Source organism: Rhopalosiphum maidis, chromosome 1, assembly GCF_003676215.2.
Source record: "Rhopalosiphum maidis isolate BTI-1 chromosome 1, ASM367621v3, whole genome shotgun sequence".
Taxonomy (NCBI): domain Eukaryota; kingdom Metazoa; phylum Arthropoda; class Insecta; order Hemiptera; family Aphididae; genus Rhopalosiphum; species Rhopalosiphum maidis.
In genome coordinates, this window is record NC_040877.1 from 30,836,173 (window position 1) to 30,856,528 (window position 20,356).

General features: G+C 25.4%; 1 protein-coding gene across 4 annotated transcripts; it reads left to right on the forward strand.

Moving 5' to 3' along the window:
- Positions 1 to 1,682: 1,682 nt before the first annotated feature.
- On the forward strand, positions 1,683 to 10,864 carry LOC113549370 (arf-GAP with Rho-GAP domain, ANK repeat and PH domain-containing protein 2). Of its 4 annotated transcripts, none has more exons than XM_026950640.1 (12): positions 1,683 to 1,919; positions 5,553 to 6,998; positions 7,069 to 7,252; positions 7,330 to 7,447; positions 7,515 to 7,736; positions 7,807 to 8,210; positions 8,275 to 8,517; positions 8,581 to 8,826; positions 8,913 to 9,032; positions 9,102 to 9,184; positions 9,916 to 9,957; positions 10,028 to 10,864. In XM_026950640.1, exons 2-12 carry the CDS (start codon positions 5,560 to 5,562, stop codon positions 10,164 to 10,166), a joined length of 3,240 nt encoding a protein of 1,079 aa, XP_026806441.1. In that variant the 5' UTR covers positions 1,683 to 1,919; positions 5,553 to 5,559; the 3' UTR covers positions 10,167 to 10,864. The 4 variants fall into 4 exon arrangements, with proteins under 4 accessions (XP_026806441.1, XP_026806443.1, XP_026806442.1 ...); XM_026950642.1 differs by lacking the exon at positions 1,683 to 1,919 and adding an exon at positions 2,327 to 2,415; XM_026950641.1 differs by lacking the exon at positions 1,683 to 1,919 and adding an exon at positions 2,425 to 2,603.
- The last annotated feature ends 9,492 nt before the right edge of the window (positions 10,865 to 20,356 follow it).

Genomic DNA, 20,356 nt, shown 5'->3' on the forward strand with positions numbered 1-20,356 from the left:
TTATTCAGTGTAAACATTTTTAAAAATTTAATGAGTACAAAATTCCTTATAAGTTGCTTATTAATTAATTACCAATTAAAAAATATCGAAAAGTATCACAAAATTTTTTTTTAAAGTGTATAAATTTAAATTTCCAATAAAATTTGTATTATTATTATGCGTATAATCTTAAAAATTTACAAATTATTTGTAATAAAAAATTTATAAGAATATTTTTTTTTTAGATTTGAAAATTCAATAAAAGTTTTTATATCAATTTATCAACATGTATTATAAAAAAAAAGTCTAACAAAATTATTTTTTTTTTGAACGTTTATAAACTTCAAATTTTTACGGTTTTTTGATGTTTTGTTATAATCAAAAAACTATTAACTGTAAATATATAAGTACTTGAAATTTTTACTAAATTTTTATATGGCTAATTTTCTATGCATAATACATTTTCAAAATACATACTTTAACTGTTTTTTTGAGTTATTAATTGATATTTTCATTATTATTTTAGTTTTATTTTTTCAAATGTCTATAAAATTTTTACTTAGTCGTATAGAGCTTGAAAATTCCTCACTAATTGGATATTTTAAGTTTAAATTTGGAAACTTTTTTGTAAGTATATCTATATTATTATATTTTATACATAAATACAAATGTACAATGGTATTTTAAAATACAATGTTTTCGCAAAAAATTATTCTTTCTTCTATATTAATTTAACAGTAATATCAAAAAACATAATGTAAAAAATGAATTAATGTAGGTAATACGAATACCTCTAATTAGAGGTATAGACTGATATACTATTTTTACTCAGAATCGTTTTTCGTTTTGGTACAAAGGTACAATGATATATTGATATATTATTATATTGAATTCAAATTTAACACACCCATCACAGTCATCCATTTACCCTCTCAAAGTAGACACTTATAGTTCAGTAGAGCGGTATCCACTACTGACACTAGCCTACCTTTTTTTTAATTTCTTTAATAAGAAACGACTTTTAAGGAACTTTGTAGTTTGACTTATATTATTTACATTTTAAGGCATTATTTGTTAATACAAAGATGTTGCTAATATACTAATAGGTCAAGATAGTGAATTAGATTATTAGAAAAAAAAGAAATATTGATCTAAGATAGCTGCTGGTAGACTGGTAGTGATATAGTAACTACTAACTTTAAATGGTGGCCTGTAAGGCTGTAACCAGTATAGATCGTTGTTAAAACGTATATGTATAAATAGGTAAAATAATTAATAAATAATAAAAAAAAAGGTAAATGGTAACTGATAAGTAATATAACTAGCTACTTTCTATTTAATACCATAAGCCATACACTATGCCATAAGCTTATATATTATCTAAGTCCTTGTTTAATACATTAAATATGTATCTATATATTTTTTAAATTAATTATAGGTAGTTAAAAGTGCGATAATGGTGGTAAGACATAGTACCTGAAACGACTATGCATACGTTACTATTATACGTTAGTGCTTGACACGTCATTACCACATGGCACATTTTTATATATTCTAAAGTTATTAGTTTATTACGTTGTGTCCTTACAGAATATGATGTGATACCAGTTAGTATACCAAAGAATAATGAGTCACTATCTAGTATCTATAGTCATGATATGAGCATAAAATTGAAATAATATGGTGGAATCAGTGAATCACGATAATGCTTAACTAATCACTATTCAATGAATTCAACAAGTAGTAGTAGTAGGTACTGTATCTGTTCTACTGTTGCAATGATAACAAAAACTTACATTTCACAATATTCAGAAATGTTTTTTTCTATTGTAGCTACAGTGTTTACTACACATTAACTCTTCAGTCTTTCTATAATTTCGCATTAATTCGTCAATCATTTTTTCATTGTTATCGGTAGAAAATTACAAAGGATAATCGAGGTAAATAATAGTTATTGCTATGCGTATTTAAATTTAAAAATACACACATATCTTAGCGACGCTATTTATATTTTATCAACATTTGTATTTAATAATTTAGGTAAACCAATTTAATTTAAAGATGCACTATGAAAATTAAATCAGTTTGATATAGTACTACAAAATAGGTTTTACTATTTTATAACAGTATTAAATATGTAATAGTATTAGATATAAGTAAATAACCATTGATTAAATTACTGGTGTTATAAAGTACCTATAGTTTAGACAGTTAAGTATTATTTAATCAATGCATAATAAACAATAATAATATTATTATTGTAATGCGTATTAGTTATGATTATTTTTAAAAACAAAACATGATGTAATCTTTTTGAACAAATTGATATCAGGTTTAACTACAATTGTTCACTGTACAGTGTTAGTGAAAATTATCTTTCAATGTCGTTATAGTGTTTTGAGTCTTATTATTATTTTTACACAGTCAATCTATTTGGTAATAAATTAAGTCATTAGAATAAGCTATTTTACTAAAATAGTTATGTAATTACTATGTATTCTTAAGAACTCATTAGATATAGTTTAAAGGTACTATTTCTTATCTGGGCTTGGTACAATGGTCAGCAACTGATGGACCCCAGTCTGGATTTGAGGGTAGAAAATTGTACCATCAAAATATCTCAAGTAGATTATGTTATTAATTTATTATAAATATTTTTTTGTCCAGACCTCATTTATTTATCATTTTAAACTTTCGGTCTAATAGAAATTACTTACCGACCCCTATCATAATATATCTATTAGGTATATGGTATTCAGTATAGAATAATATAAATGTATTAAGCTATAAAATACCAAATAAGAGTAACCATAGATAGCCTAATAGAATACGCTGAATTAGCCATTTGACCTAAAAACAGACCACATGCAAAAACAGACAACACTAAAGTATCATTTTTTGGGTTCACATAAAACAATATTGGTAAATAAAATTCACTGTCTTACAGAGTAGGTATTAACAGTTATCAAATTCATAAGGTCATTTTTTAAATAATTTAAAGCATTAAGATTAAATTAAGTTAATTACAATTAACCTCGTCTTAGTAATATTATTTTTACTTTTGTTTTGAAAAACCAATATTCGTAACAATAACATTAAGAATAAACAAAATTTTCATTTTAAATGTAAATTATTGCTTAAATTTAAATTGTATTGTCATCAAATGACTATAAAGTTCAAGATTATTTATTTTGTTTTATTTATGTAGGTATTTTTGTATTTTTATTTATTTTTATTTTAATATATTTTCATTATAACTAATAAGTCTTATAATCTTACTATTTTCAAAATATTTTTATTTCTTCTGTTCTTTATTATTTTTATTTTATTACACATATCCAAAAAGAAAAAAAAAATGTTATGATACATGAATAATATATTCTAAGACTAAACTAAAATTTTAATATGAGGAAAACTGTAAAAAACAATGATAAGTAGACATAAAGACATCTAGAGAGGTGGAAATCTTAGCTAATTTAATACCTATTAGTACAAGTAATCATGGAAAATCAATGTTATCATTCAATAGAACATGTAAAAAAAATAATATAACAGTTTGTATTTCAAACCGACAAACTCCTAAATATACTTAAAGGATTTATTAGTCATAGGTGGCAATTTCCAACTCTTTATTATAAATGGAGAAATTTTGAGATCAAATTAAAGGACTAAATCCTAATGACAATTTAACCAGGGTGTAAAACAATATTTAATGTAAAAAATTTACTCGTGTATTTATGTTAATAAATCTTTTAATTTATTATTGTATTTTTATTTTAATAGAAGAATAATGATAAGTAATAAGTATGCTCATTGTTTAAGTAGATAATAAAGTTATAATATATAATTATTGTTGCACAATTCTACCAAATTCTTATGGATAATAATGATTTATCATTCTTTAATATTATATAAGTAAGTACTATAATAACCAAAACCTAAAATTAAGTTAAACACAATATTTTGAAAAAAAAAACATTGTTTTAATTTTTGATAAAATAAATTATTTTCATTCTATTAAAGTTTTAAAATTTAAATTGGTATTTAAAATAGAACATTTTACCTATTTAAATGTGTATATACTAAAATGGCCTTGAGTTCTGACTACTTTTGCACAAGTACATTTTATACATTTTACAGTGTGTGCATATGCATATTTTTTAGATTAATTTCTATACCTACATACTTTACATTCTAGTTTAATATAATGTAGTTGGTTCGGTACAGTTTGTAAGTTTGTTATACCTGTATTTTAGTAATATGTTAGTTTACATTTTTACCAAATTTTAAATTTCTTGCTTATAATTGTTTTTAAACTCACTATAGACAAAAATTAAGACATTAATACTATCTACCTATATTATAAAAAATAAGTTTTCCAAATAATAAAGTGAGTTTCTTTTAAATATTTTAATAACTTGATAAATTTATAATAATGTAGACGTTTATAACATATGTTTTTAAAATAATTTTCAATTTAATAACAATTTTTTGTATACATATTAAGTTTGCCTTTTTTAAATGAAGATTATTTTCCATGAATTTTGTATTGTAAAATGTTTTGCCTTAATTCAATTTTTTAAAAATATTTAAAGGTTAAGCCTTAAAACTCTTTGCATGTTTAATGGTTAAGTATTCATTTATTCAATTTTAAATGATTACTCTAACCCTTATACTAAGGGTACCTAATATTATAATGCTATGATAATTATATATCAATATATATATATAGTTTTTACTTAAACAAGTAAACCTATTTGCCTACATGGATACTCAATGAGTTAAATTCATTAATAAATTATTATTTTTAGAAAAACATAATTTTTTATTTTTAGAAAAACATAATTTTGTTAAGAGAATATTACTAACAAGTTAAATTTTATTTAACAAAATAAATTATGATTTAGCTATAATTAAAATACATTAAATGTTGATACTTTCCTTGAAAAAAATAATATTAGAATGAAAGGATAATAATAATAAGGGTTTTTAATAGTATTTTTAATGTTATTAAAGTATATAGGTTATATATAGGTGCTTAATGGCTAATATTGTATATAATCATTTTGTTAAATAATTATTCTTTTCTTAGTAATATGTCTATTATACTATTCAACTAAACTAAAACCATGAAACTGATTAACTTTCTTTATGATAAAAATCTATTGAAATGTTTTCTATTGCTATCTACATAATTTGATGTCTTTCCCCTTTAATTTTATATGGTTTAATTGTTTTTGTCTTATATTATTATATTTTAATTTTGTTTTTGTTTTTAATATTATATTATTCCAATGATTTTTAATTCGTAGAACAATTATTAACATACCTATTTAATTAGAAATAATTATTAAAAATGATAGTTCATAGTTATTTTTGTTTAAATCTTCATTTTATAATTACATTTTTAATGTTTATCTAGCTAAAGAATGTACTATTGTTATTTTAATATAATTTTCTTTTGCAATTTTATCTTAACATTCCATCATAATAGCAGTTAAATATATTAGTAATCATAAATATTATTTAAATTTTTTTTACACGTGATTTTAATAATTGTTTTTAATTTTTAGATGAGTGATGGAGAACACTAACTACCGTCCATTGCCACCTCCTAGGAATAAAGTTACTAGTAAATGCACTAAAAAAAAGCCACCAGTACCATTACCACGCAAGAATGTAAATGTTCATGATAGTGATTTGAAAAATGGTTCAAGTTTAATTTCTTTAAATTTTAAAGAAACAAATGTTTTGTCAAAAAAAAATTTCAAACCAGAAATAAAAATGGAATCTGAAAATGGTCTAGAGCGAAAAAAGTCTATCATCGAAAATACTAGAAGTATGAGTATTTGCATTGAAAAATCTTTTCGTAGCCTCTTACCTAGACCTACACGACGACATACAATAAGTCAAACATCTGAAGATTTTAAACCAGACATCAGTGAATCTCCAGTTGATAATGACATATTTTCTACATTAAGTTTTGACTCTCCAATTCCATCAGACAGTAACTCTGACCGATCATTCAGTAATTATTATTCCGAATCAGATTTTTGTAGTTCACAGCCTCCAAATTTTCCACCACCTCCTTTACCTCAAGATGTATTGTATGATAAGGTACCAAGATCAAGTAATTCTAGTAGCCAATGTGGATCATATTCTACAGAAAACATATATGAACTTATTTTAATTGGACAAACAAAATCACAAGCTTATGAAAACTGGAATCCAACAAGTGAGAAAAGTTATAGCTCAAGTGATACAAGTAATATTAATAATGAAACTAAACATAATAAATCTGATAATGATGAAAATTTACATCAAACCTCTTTATTTACCAACAAAAAAATACCTAATGATACAAAATCTGTTGTATTACAATTTGATCCTTTACATAATTCAATTATAAATTTATTGGATAAACAAAAAGAAGAAGAAGATTGCTCATTACTACAAGAAATCGATGAAATATTATATTCATCACATTACAGTACTGTTGAATCTAGAAGTGTTGTAAACTTAAATCTTGAAGATTTAGATGAAAATTTGTATACTATTCCCGAACCTCCAGATCGCTTGGATTCAATTGAAGAACCTAATAATTCATTAGTGTTACAAGATGATAATATAAATAAAATTAATTGTAAAGAAGATATTCAAGTTGAACCTGTTTTTGAAGAAAAACCGAGAAAAAATTCTTTAACAAGTTGGCTAAGTATGAAACGTACTTTGAAAAAAGTAGCTGATGGATCAACAGGTTCAGTTAGAAAAATGAAATCAATACTAAAACCAGAAGAAAAAATTGAAAAAGAAGATAATTTAGAAGTGGAAATTTCCAATATCTTTCACAGCGGTATTTTATTTGTTAGCATTGATGAAAAAAATAAAGATTTTGAAAAGAAATGGTGTCAAATAGTGGGTGGCCAATTCAAGTACTCAACTAATAAAAACCAAACAGGAAATTCAATCTCATTATCATCATTATTGAGTATTCAAACTATCAATGAACCTAAACAAAGGTGAATTTATTTTTAATCTGTTAATTTATTTTAATTTCATAAGGAACTTTAAAATATTTTTCTTTTGCAGTGAAGGAGAGGATATATTTTGTTTTAAAATAAAGTTTTTGTTACGTCCTCAATCAATTTTGTTTGGAGCTCTATGTACTACAGAACGTCTTGTATGGATGCAAAAATTCTTAGGATCAGTGACTGGTTTATTTCCACTTAAAATATCTTCTGAATTTAGTAGAGCCGGTTATGCAACATTAAAAGTAAGTTCATTAGCATAATTTAATTACTTTAATCATTAATTTGTAATAGTTTCATTTTCAATATCATATATTTATAGGAAGGCATAAACGGTGAATGGAAACAAGCCTGGTTATTGTTACATAATAGAGTATTAACATTTGCTAAACAGACCTGTGGGCCAGAATTGGTTGATTTAAGAAAAGTCAGAAATGTAGGTCAGTATACATTTTATAAAATTGAGTTAATGTTTAACATTATTAATAATAATTAATACAATTTCAGTGACTCAAGAAGATGAGGAGTTAAAAATAACTATACTGGTTGTAGATTATATCACAAAATCAATTTATTTGAAGTTTGATGAAGATTCGGAAATTTTGAATTGGCAACATATAATAAAAGCTGAAACTGTGAATACTAGTCCACATTTAAAAGATCAGCAACTAAGTACAGATCAAGTTCCAGTTATCGTTGAAAAATGTTTAAAATTCATTTATGCTCATGGTATAAAATATTAATATATATTTTAACAGTTAGAAAATTTTAAAATAAAATAATTTTTTTTAAAACACAGGATGTTTGACAGAAGGTGTCTATAGGCGTAGTGGTTCTTGTTCTAATACTACTAAACTTTTATCTGCATTCAGAAAAGATGCTTGGGCTGTACAATTTAGCCAACAAGATTATTCAGTATATGATGTGGCAAGTGTATTGAAGCGATTTTTTAGAGATTTGCCAGAACCTGTGCTTACAACTGAACTCCACACGCATTTTTGTAATGCGGTAAAATGTAATTGTTCCGAAGATGAAAAAGTAATACTTTACAGAAGTTTATTAGAACGACTACCAGCTATTAATTATGTGACTGTTCGTAAACTTTTGAGTCACTTATATTACATCCAACTTCAAAATGAAAAAAACTTGATGACTGTGCAAAATTTAGCATCAATTTGGGGTCCAACCTTAATGCACATAGAAGTATGTTTAAATAATACTATTATACAATTTATAATTTTTTTCATATTTTTAATATTTATTTTAGGATAATGATTCACTTAACTGGTCAAAAGTAGAATCTGAAGCTGTAAATGATCTTATACTCTTGTATCCTAAATTATTTTATGTAGAAGAAGATGAAATAAAGCGAGAAGATAGAATAATGGAAGCATTAATACAATATAATTTATCAAATGGCAATGTCCCTCAGCCATCAAAACCTTCTGGAGATTTAAAAATTTGGATTTATCTTGGTTCAAAAGATAGTGAAAATTGTGTCAATGTCACTGTAAGTATATAATTTATAATTTTTAAATAATTATATTTATATATTTTTTATTTTTTTATTTAGTTGAGTCCAAGTAAAACCGCATTGATGATATGTGATGAACTTGCAAATAAAATGGGAGCCCGTGGTGGATATTTACTTGGTTTGCAAGAAGTAGTTTGTAATGGAACAATGATTCGTCCAATTCATCATACAGAGTTGTTATTAGACATAGTACTATTATGGGCTTATTGGGATGTAAAGTATAGAAAGGAAAATTATATTGTTTGTCTTCAACCGAATTCTTTACTTATTGAAATTGTACCATTTGTAAGTAATAAGTATGATATAACTACCATTTAGGCAATACATTTAAAACTACAATTATAGATTATTAATGATTTTTTTCTTTACAGGCTAAAGAACATTTAACTATTTGCGCTGAATTAAAATTTGCAGAACAAAAGAGTAAATCGTTTAAGTCTTATTTATTTGAAATAAGTGATAGAAAATTAATATGCTACAAAGATAAATCTGTAATTATTGTTTATTTTATGAAACTTTATGTTTTGTGTACTCTGATTTATTTATAATTTTTGTTTCAGGGATCAACATTATTGTATGAATGGTTTATTAAGGATTTAATTTGGTATATTGGATTTGAACCTAAAAGAAACCCACATGCTAGGTAAATATAAACTTGTCTATTTAATTTTCTATAGGACAGTAGAAAATGCATTATCCATTATAAATTATCTTAGTGTCAAAGACAAGTGTTCATTTTTTCAACTAGATTTACTATATCTTAATATTAAATAAAATATTTATATACCTACCCAGTTGAATCAATGGTGGCTACAGTGATCCTAAACGGGGGGGGAGAGCAATTTGTTAGTTATCAACTAAAATTAATCAATCGATAGTTAGCTAATGGTTCCTTGAATGTGAGATCATGATTAATTCATTAATTTTTTCTTGGTGACTTGGAATTATACCATTTATATCTTATTTTAAAAGGGAATAATCACTATTTTTATTTTTCATGTATACCGATTGACAATTCCTGTAGTGGTAAGGCCAAATTTCCTCCCACCTTGCTAACCTATGTTTCCCAAAGACATTGTATGAACATTTACAATTAATATTCCTAATAAGTAAAATTAATATATTTAATTTGGGGACCACCCAATAGTGTGGGTCGTTGGTGGGAGATGCTTAGAAATGGACAACAATTGATTGGCCGATTGATTGTTCTCTTTTTTTGAAACAGGATATAGTAAATATTTTGAGTGTTTTTTTTTTTAATTTTAATTTATCAATTGTTTGAACTATAATAATATATTATCTTCAATATTGTAATGATTATTTATCAAATATTATTTCATAATTTTTTATACTTAATCTCCTTTTTTTGTTTAGATGGTGTATAACATTCATTTTAAAGAATGACCTACCTAAAGAGTAAGTAAAGTATAATTGGAATTCATCATGTATTTTATCAAATAATGCATTTTAAACTAATAATTTTTAGACTAAGAGATAATTTTGGTTGGTCAATTGCTGGTACTACTAAAGAAGATCATTTACGATGGATGGCAGCATTATTGTTAGCTGAATATGAAGTTAATCAGATTACACCCCCAGTGACCATTAATTTATTAGATTATTAAAATAATTTTAACAAAGTATTTTATTAGGTGAACATAATCATAATATTCTTAACTTAATGATTAATGTTGTACTTACAGTTTAATGTATGTAACATTACAATATTTTGTATTGCTAATTTGAAAAAATCTTAGATCAATGTTTTCAAAAACTTGTTAATAACATATAATTATTAATGTAAACAAATTATAAAATTGAATTGTATATACTATTATTTCAAATATTATTTTTCTATAATATTTGTTGTATAACACGGTCAAATTAATTACAATATTTAAATAATAGTTGATAAATCAATTATTCAGAATTTAGTTGATAATCGATGATCTCATTTAAATTTACAATATGTTTGTAATCCCGAAAGTCTGAATTATTGTTTAAATAAATAGAATACTAATCTTGCCATTCTTGGAATTCATACTAGTCGAATTATTATCATGATTTTATGAATTATTCGATTTGATTTTTGTAGTATTGTTAAAATAAACAACAAATATTAATTTATAATTTTTTATATAATACAGTGAAATTTAGGAACTAAAGTGCATACCGATAAAGAAAAATGTTTGTATTGTTTTTTTTTTAAATACCCCAGAAGAATACTCGTATATTATACACTCCCATTAGCAGTTATTTTTTATTTTCTTAAAAATAAATGATTTTAGGTAACTATAGCCACAAGTGTTTGTTTTACTGTGATATTGTGTAATTAAACAATTAAACAATTTATATTAAAATTGAATCAATTTTTATTGTTTTTAAATTATACCATATTTTGTTGTAATTGAAAATATTATTTATATAATATTTGACAAAAAATTAATTTGGAAATGTTTATAAAAATAATATACCTACTATTTAATTATATAAAATATTCTGGTGCTATTAATGTTATTATTTAATTTTAAGGTTTTAATGTATAAAATTATTTATTTGTCTTCATTTTTACTATAGATTACTTAATTTTTATTAATACAATATTTTATGTTTTTCGATTTTTTTGAATATTTTTAGATTTGTAAATTAAGATTATGACCATTTATGGTAATATAAAATTATTGATATTTTTTTATATTAATAATGTTATTTTTTATTTACCTAATCATTAGAAAAATATAGTTAGTATGAATAGAATTGCAGTCCATTGATTTGAAAATAATAATTATTATTGTGACTGTTGTTTAAATTATTGATTTAGCCATTTTATTATTGCCTATACCTATTGGCTATTTGTCATAATAGATAGTACTTTTATCTTAAGGTGTAGATTTAAAAAAAATACCCTTCTGGGGTAGGGTAGGATGAGTTTTACATACTTATGGTATCAGAATAATAATCGGGAAATTCCATTCAGATAATAATAACAGAATAATATAACAATAATAATCTAATTTAAATTATGTTATTTAATCTGATGTTTACCAGGGCCTAAAATACTGTGTCCCCTCAAAATCAAAGCGAGTCCCTTAAATGACAAATGTGTGTCCCAAGTTTTATAACGTGTTTTTAGTTTTGATTGCAGAAATAAGTAATAATAATACAGTATATGGTATAATCTATGGATATGGAACTATCATATTAATCTATTGTCTATGGCAATCATCAAACTTCGTTCTTCGCTATTCGTCGGATATGATTGACGGTTGTAATAATTTTAACTGAGAAAAAAATTAAACGTACAAATCGTTAAACCGTACTTTAATATATATAATATTTTACACGCATATGCCGTTCTGTTCAGCTTATTTTTATGAATAAATTATATAAACATGTTGATAGTCCAAATAATTGTTTGTGTAATTCAAATTTTAAAATTATTATTCGATAGTTTTTGAAAACACAATCCAATAAATCAATAATTTTTATTCGGTAATGAACTGCACTGATGCCATAATCAGTCTTAAATTGTCTTCTTGTAACTTACTAACTTAGTGGCAATAGTCATTCATTTACATCAGTGACTTCGTGAGGTCGTCCTCTAATTATTAAATACTCGCGGGCTTATTTTTTTTCTGAAATAGTGATTTTAAAGTTATAACTTACTTTTTCTAAATCGTTTCTGCGTAGCCTTCGAATCAATTTTTAACTGGTGAGTAGTGAGAATTTTTTCTATATGAAATATTAATATATTAGTATAATATTTTATAGTTTTCTTTGAATATATTTGTCTGTAAATTAATATTATAAATACCTAAGTATTTATAATTTAACATAAATAATACTAATTTAAAGTTACTTTAACGCTCAACAAAACCATAGTTTCAGTATTATGAAAGTTTATAGTACTTAATATTTTATTCGCTTGATCATAATTGCTGTCGAGTGTGATGAAGTAAGACAGTGTTAAGAACTCGTAAATAATATTAATATTTTAAACATATTTTAATGAATATCATGATGTTCTTTTATAAGAATTGACGAATAGTGATATTAATGTTTGTTGAATCTTGAATAAGGTTAGGAATAAAGCCAGTCTGTATCCGTTTAATAATTATATTACACACTTATTAATGTCATTAACCTTAAATAAAAGGTATAATATTTAGTAATATCAAATATTATTTTACGTTATTTAATTGTTGTCTTAAATTCATAACCGAATTTTGATTGACACATCTGCAGTCTTATTTTGGACTAAATATACAATTGAATATTAAACATCATGTATAAATTTATATGTACCTATATATTTTCAAAATTTTAGTTTTGAATTTTAATGCAATGAAACCTCCCTACCGGACATTTTTTTTTTTGAAAAGGAGACATTTTCACTACTTTTCAATAGGAAAATATCCGAAAAGCGAACACCTGTTTTCACCTTAATTTAAAAATAGTGAAAACGGCGATAGATAAACGCGCTTCTACTACTATATAGTTTCTACATGTGTGTACGAATATCAAAAAATTTGATTGACCAAGTGTCCGCCAATTAGAGGTTTTATTGTACTAAGTACAATTTATACAAATATAAGAAATTAAATTAATTATAATTAGTTTTTAGTTTTATCTAGTTATAATTCTAATAAAGATACCGTTCCCTTGCACTGCAGTGTCAAGAGTGGAACAGCAGCACGGTGTCTGGACGCTGCAGAGAAACCATACCATAATAAGCAGTTCAATAATATTTTTTAATAATATTCGTTTCAACCCGAAGGAAGATTGGCAGCATCAATAAGAGCTCATCTTTATATCAACTGTCGAAAGGATTTGTTTGTATTATATTATAATTTTTAGAATCGAAGTAAGTACAGTATACTATATATAAATATATAATATTTATTCGTGAAGAAGAATTTGTTGTCACAAAGCTGATGGGAAATGTGTTGGCTGTAACTCAACCCGGAGGAAGATTTGCAGCATTAATAAGAAGCTCATCTTAATATCAAGTGTGGTCAGGATGTGTTTGTTTTATAGTATAATTTTTTGAACAGTAGTACAGTATATTATGAATATTTACTTAAGTTGTATTTAACTTTTATGGTTTTTTTCATATAATATACTGTACTACGGTTTTATGTGTTCTTTTATTTCAACTTTTTATAAATTTTTTTTCTTATCAAATAGCTAACGTCTTTGTGTATGTTTAAATTGGCCACCGAACAGAAAGTTAAATGGCATTGTACTATAATCTTGTTTAAATTTTTTAACTGACCAATTATAAATATAAAATTTAAAATTAATTTAAATTCAAAAATAAAAAAATACCAAAACAGATTTCTTAAACATTAAAATTGTTTTTTCTGTAACTTTAAATTACATTTAATCTGCACATTAGTTGAAGTTTTATAGGAACCGAACATTTGGCTGGATCATAGACTATTCACCGACAAACAATGTGTCATTGAGCTGATAGAAAATGTGCCGACTGTGTGTATATATAATAAATATACCTAAGTATAAGTATAAGGACTTAGTACATAGACTTATTAAATTATTTTTAGTATGTAATGTAGTTTTAATGATGTAGTATATAATATATAAGTATTTTATTACTTTTTATTTAATATTTAATATATTTTTTTTTATATATATTTTTTATTTTATATTATATTATAATAATTTTTATTTAGTTATCCCCTTACGCGTTAGCGCTCATCTCTCATCCATTCATTCAACACATTGACTATCGCCGGCCGGCAACACATATTATATACATTACCTGTTTTTGTAGCTTGTACAATAGCGAAAATCGTATTTTTATTCCTAGGTTTCCTTATTGAAATAAATTATATAGTATTATTGATATCTACATAGTTTAAGTTGTATATTTTTTTTTTATTATTTGAATGCATTCATATAATCAGTGGCATATTTAGGAATTTTAGAATAAGGGTAACACATATTTTGCTGCCTCCCCCTCCAGTAAAAAAAAAACTAAAAAACTTCTACGCCGCGCAATGGTGAAACTGTTAATACCATAGAACACCATGTTATATAAATATTATAGTATTCTATTCCTCTATGGCACACATTTGTTGTGACGGTACCCAAAGCCCCTACCTAAATACGCCTCTGCATATGATGCGTTCTCGCTTACGATGTGGATTAGGCACACATGGGGACACCACAATAAAAAAAATGCGCCTCGTGTAATATCTCATAAAGTTATTAAACAATACGGACAATGTTATTGTACGTCGCTTAATAATAAAGGTGGTGTGAAAATTACTTAACACTGTTATTCTTATCTTATAGTTACCTTACATACATTTTTTAATTAAATACCAATTAAATAATTATTTATATCAAGAAACGAGAAATATTAACGTTTTGTAAAGTATTACAATAAAATAGTTTTGAAAAAAAAATATTCTTTGACTTGTTATAAAAAGACTTCAAGTAGTTAGTTCTTATTTTACAAAGACACTAACAAAAGCGGGTCGACAAGTTTAATATTGCCAATATAACCTAATATTGTATGTATCTATTACTTTACTTAAAACATTGAATTTTTCACATATTTTTATTTATTAATTATTGTGTATTTTATTAATGGTTTTATTTTTATTTCATGTAAATCTGAAACTTCATATTTTACTAATTTACTGACGCATTGATTACGTAGGTATTTGTGTCTTATAATAAAATATAAATGTTTTCATGTGAATATGTGATTGTACACATTTGGATTTTATTAACCATAGGCTACAATTCCTCTAGAATCATTATGTTCTTAATCTTTTACACTAACTAGTTTTCAATAAAAGTGATTTTTTATTTTCTAAAAATTCAAAAACGAATAGCTGTAAAATTTAAAATGTTTACTAAGTATTTATATTATCATTTTTTCTATAAATGGTATAATTTTCAAATAATTGTAATTCATTTTGAGCTTTTTATAGACAATTATATTTGTGTGCTTTATTAGTGTTTTTTAATAGCAAAAATTAATTAATTGGTTAAAATCCTTGAAAATTGAATTAATAATTTCTTAATAAGTTAATAAGTTATTCATTAAAAATATAAAAAATGTATATTCCCAATATTTTTATAAACGTATACAGTGGCATAGCTAGGAATTTTAGTAACCCCCTTTGCGGCCCCCCTCCATAAATACGCCACTGAACGTACATAATATACCGGCTCCGCTTAGAATATTTTTCTATTTAAAACGAATTACACCTTAAAATTATACTTAAATTCAAATTCAACACACCTATACACCTATAAAAGTGATATACTCGTCACCAAATGTATAGGCGTATAGCAGAGCATTACCACTTTATATCTTTTTATTATAATTATTTATTAGCATACCTGTCTTAGAGCTGAATAAAAAAAAAATTTTAATTAAATTCATATTATTTTAAATATTATATCGAAACAAATATACCTACTTATATTGCTAAATATATATAAACTAGTTTTCAATGAATCTGGCAGTTTATTTTCTGAACTCAGATGAGATTTAATTACTAATTAATTAATATATATATATATAAATATATATTATAAATAAATGTATCTTAGTTCAATTATGAGTTAGCTATCAAGCCGCATAAATAATAAATACAATTAGATATTACTTGGCAGTTTAGCACATACCTATCGATAATAATACATAATTCATTTCCATCGCGTGTTAAACAGAAATAAATACTCCTAATGTATTCGTCATCAAGTCATCTCATTTTAACATGCTAGCTTAGGCTACAATAATTACAGTACGTGGTGAGCATTCCACTTATTGTATTTTAACTTCTAATCTAACCTATGTTCAATGCTACAATTCATCGATTATATACAACAAATAGGGCGTCGCCCGATTGCGGCCCAAAGTAAACTTTTTACCTTTTCACCTATCCTAATTGCGGCCCGTACATTATAGATAGGAAATACTATTTAAGTTTAAGTGGTTATCAAAACTAAATACATATTCGGATCGCGTTCGATACGTATTTTGGTATTAATATATTTTTCGATTATACACGATTCACACGATCACTAATACTCGCCACCAGGTGCTGCCATATATTTAGCTTCTATACAACGGATAAAATACTAACATTTTGTGATTATTTAATAGACACTTATATTAATGATGATTCTGATTTTCCTCCTGAAATTTGGGCTACTTGTAGTTCCAGTATGGCAGTATGTATTTGACAACGATTTGTGTGAAAGTTTCCATTCGAAATTAAATTCACTTTCCAAGTATATGATTTTTGGAAATTTTGAAAGAACGCTAAACAGATGCTAAAATAAAAATTTAGTCTATTTTTTGGACTCAATTAATTGTATTTTATATTGTAAACAATTTATTATTTTAATATTCGATTATATAAATGATAATGATAATAATAATACAAATATCTCCAAATGGCTCCAATACAGTATTTAAAAATTTTAAATATTTACTTTATGCTTGGACGCAATCGGGATACTTATATTTAGGATAAAATACGACTACATAAATTCGGGCCGCAATCGGGCAACTCCGATACGTACCTATACATTACTTTAAATTATTGAGATATAATCTACCTACATATATACTATATAAATTATAAATGTATAAAATTCAAAAGTATGTTTTAAAACAATAACATCGCCATCGTTGCACATGCAGTCCACGGAGGCGCCAGAGGGTGCTTAGCACCCCCAGCTTATTTTGAGCTAAAAATATTGTTAAAAGTGTAATTTTGCGTTTATAAAAATAAGTTTAAAAAGTTTGTATTTTTGTATTGATAATGGACGATGAACGTACTTTATATGTATATATAATTTACATATTATATAATATGTACAATACTGGGTATTTGGGTTTGCGATGTTAGTATGTTACCTATTTATAATTATAATGCATTTGGATTTTGAAATTTTGGATTTTACAATTTGGTTTTTACAAATTAAATGTTAAGTACCTAAATAAATCCCACAACAATTTGGTTAATAAAAAAGGTCTTTTAATAGTGATGTACTGATGTCTTATAATTGTTTAGGAGCTTAATATAACAGTTAAATAGCATAGACAGTAGCGACTAGTTTATTCGAGCTTACATGGTACAGCTAAATTATGGGGTTATCTAACTAATGTTTAAAATAGTAGCCTATCCCCTGTTGGTGATTTATAATTATATTTATAAATGTGTAGTCTGACCATTTATGTAAATAATTAGTATAATTAGTATAATTAGGGATTTAAATCACTTATTTGGACTACTATAAGTTATCGAGTTATATCATAATTCAAAGTATATTGATTACGTTTGTAACTTATTCAACAGGCTATTATTTATTCATATAGGTTTCATGTAGGTACCTAAAGCTAAAGTGTTTTTTTGTTATATTGATTTAAATTTCATAATTTTTTTTTCATAAGTGGTTCAGCGTTAATAAAATTAACTAAATCATCAAATTCTCTTCAAGTTTAAAAAGATAATTTTCAAATTGTACTTTTATTAAACAAATTAAAATAATTTTATAATGACGTGAGAATAATAATACATGAAATATAAAATTCGATATCGGTTTTATGGAAAAATATTATTCAGTCTCCAATATTATTGTTTTCGTATTCACAATATTTTTTTATAAACTGCGATATGAAAACCAGTTTAGAAAATGGTGCGGTACATCTGCAGTCGCGCGCAGGGTGGTGGTATGAACATTGTCCTCGAACGCTGCCGCTATTTTAGCAGAGCTGAACATGACTATAAATTTATGATTTTTCTAACCAAAAACATGTGTTTGTACTTCCTATTTTCCTCAGCTCTCGTTAGTCGTAGAAACATGATTTATACACAACGTGACCATACGTCCCGCTTTCGAGCTAAATGTCCCGCTGTCGCCAAAGAACCCAAAAATGTCCCGCTTTAAGAAAAGTCGACTTGTGGTAAGTATTTATTGATCACAAATCACAATCATACATTATTTATACTATTATACTCTATAGTCGTATAGACGTATAGTATAACTACGTAATATATATATATATATATATATATATATATATATATATGTATTACGTAAAACACTAAAACCCATAGTCCATAGATAAAAATGGTACAAAAATAACTATCTTATTGTTATTGTCGCTGCCACCGCGTCAACTGCGGGAATCGGCGATAAATGGAATACGGCCGAATACCTACACATAATATTATTATCTTAGTAGTTCCGTTGCCTTGGCACGCGCTGTACTGTACCTCGAGTTAGTTGACGTTCTTTACGACGAAAAAAATTGTTATTTTTCGCAAAATATGATTTTTTTATTAAAATGTACAGGTGTCCCGCTTTGAAGAAAAAAAAAATATGGTCACGTTATTTATACACCAAAATAAACTTGAGAAGTTTCTCTAGTGACTGCGTTCCACTTTTTTGATATATTTTTTTTTCTAATTTAAATAATTTTTTAAAAATTTTGAAAATTTTAAATGCAAATATCTCCTGCTTGAAAAAACATTCGGAAATCTGAAACGAGGTCGACTAGAGGAACTTTTCAAATTTATTTTGGTGTATAAATCATGTTTCTAAGACTAACGAGACCTGAGGAAAATGAGAAGTACGAAAGCGCATGGTTTTACGGTCGAATTTTGCTACCAGAACTGCCTGATTGGATTGTCGACCACGAGACCAGAGTCCACACCATACGACACATTATTTGATTACCATTAACCTCATTTGTATATACTATATAGAAATGTTATAATAGACATAGGTAGTACCCACATTCAAACTTCTACTGGACTAAATTCTAAATTAAACTTTATTCATTATTCATGTTATCATATTTGTTACTTACAGTGGTGGAATTAGCCAGGCAAAGTAGGCCAGTAGGCAGTTCTACAGTTGCTTTAGGGTGGCAATATTAGGCCAATATGTTATTAAAAATACTAGGTTTTTTAGATTTTGTAAGTTCATTTTTATAATTAATATTTACGTTTACTACGAATTACGAAACTAGGTATAATAATATAATATATTATTGTATTGTATAGGCGTATGATAGGTAATACATTTTCATAATACAAACGTTAAATTAATTTTATAAATATTAAATTTATCAAGGGCTTATTATCGAATTCAATGTTTCTATTTATTAATTATTATTTACTATTATTAAAGACGAAAGATTATTATTTTTATTAATTTAATGAATGGTATTACCATCATGTCTTCTTTCTAATTAAATAGGTATGTGATTATTTTTATCACTTTATTTTAACAACAACGTTCAAGACGTATATTTAGTTTTCATATTTGGATATTTCTTAAATTACTGGTTAGTAAACACACAATAGATGATAAACATTAGCAATTGTTATAGTACTCACTACTAACAGGCTTGTAATATTTTATTTTATATGCATAGCCGCATGGGGTTTCACTTGGTCACTTGGAGTCTTGAAATACATTTTTTCAACATGTAATTCAGTTTTAGATTTGTATTTTGTTGAATTACATAGAGTAATGAAGTAATCCAGACTCCTTTAAGTAAAATTAATGAACACATTTTAATACGGGTTCGATCCCGGAACAACCAAAACCCGAATAATATCTTATTTAGACACTAATATTGATAGTTTAATAATATGAATGTTACTACAATGAGTGAACATTTCATTAATATAATTAATAAATATTTAGCAGGTAAACAAATAATGTATTCTCAAAAAAATTCGTATAATGCTCGAGTTGGAGCTATATGTTTATATAGTTATATACGGTTTATTGTATAATGCAACTCGGG

Excerpts from the sequence above, each read along its gene's own strand:
- LOC113549370 (XM_026950640.1), top strand. The coding sequence starts at position 5,560 with ATGGAGAACACTAACTACCGTCCATTGCCACCTCCTAGGAATAAAGTT. Across the intron at positions 8,211-8,274 it reads CAACCTTAATGCACATAGAA|GATAATGATTCACTTAACTG; the intron begins GTATGTTTAAAT and ends TATTTATTTTAG. Across the intron at positions 9,033-9,101 it reads TATGCTACAAAGATAAATCT|GGATCAACATTATTGTATGA; the intron begins GTAATTATTGTT and ends TTTTTGTTTCAG.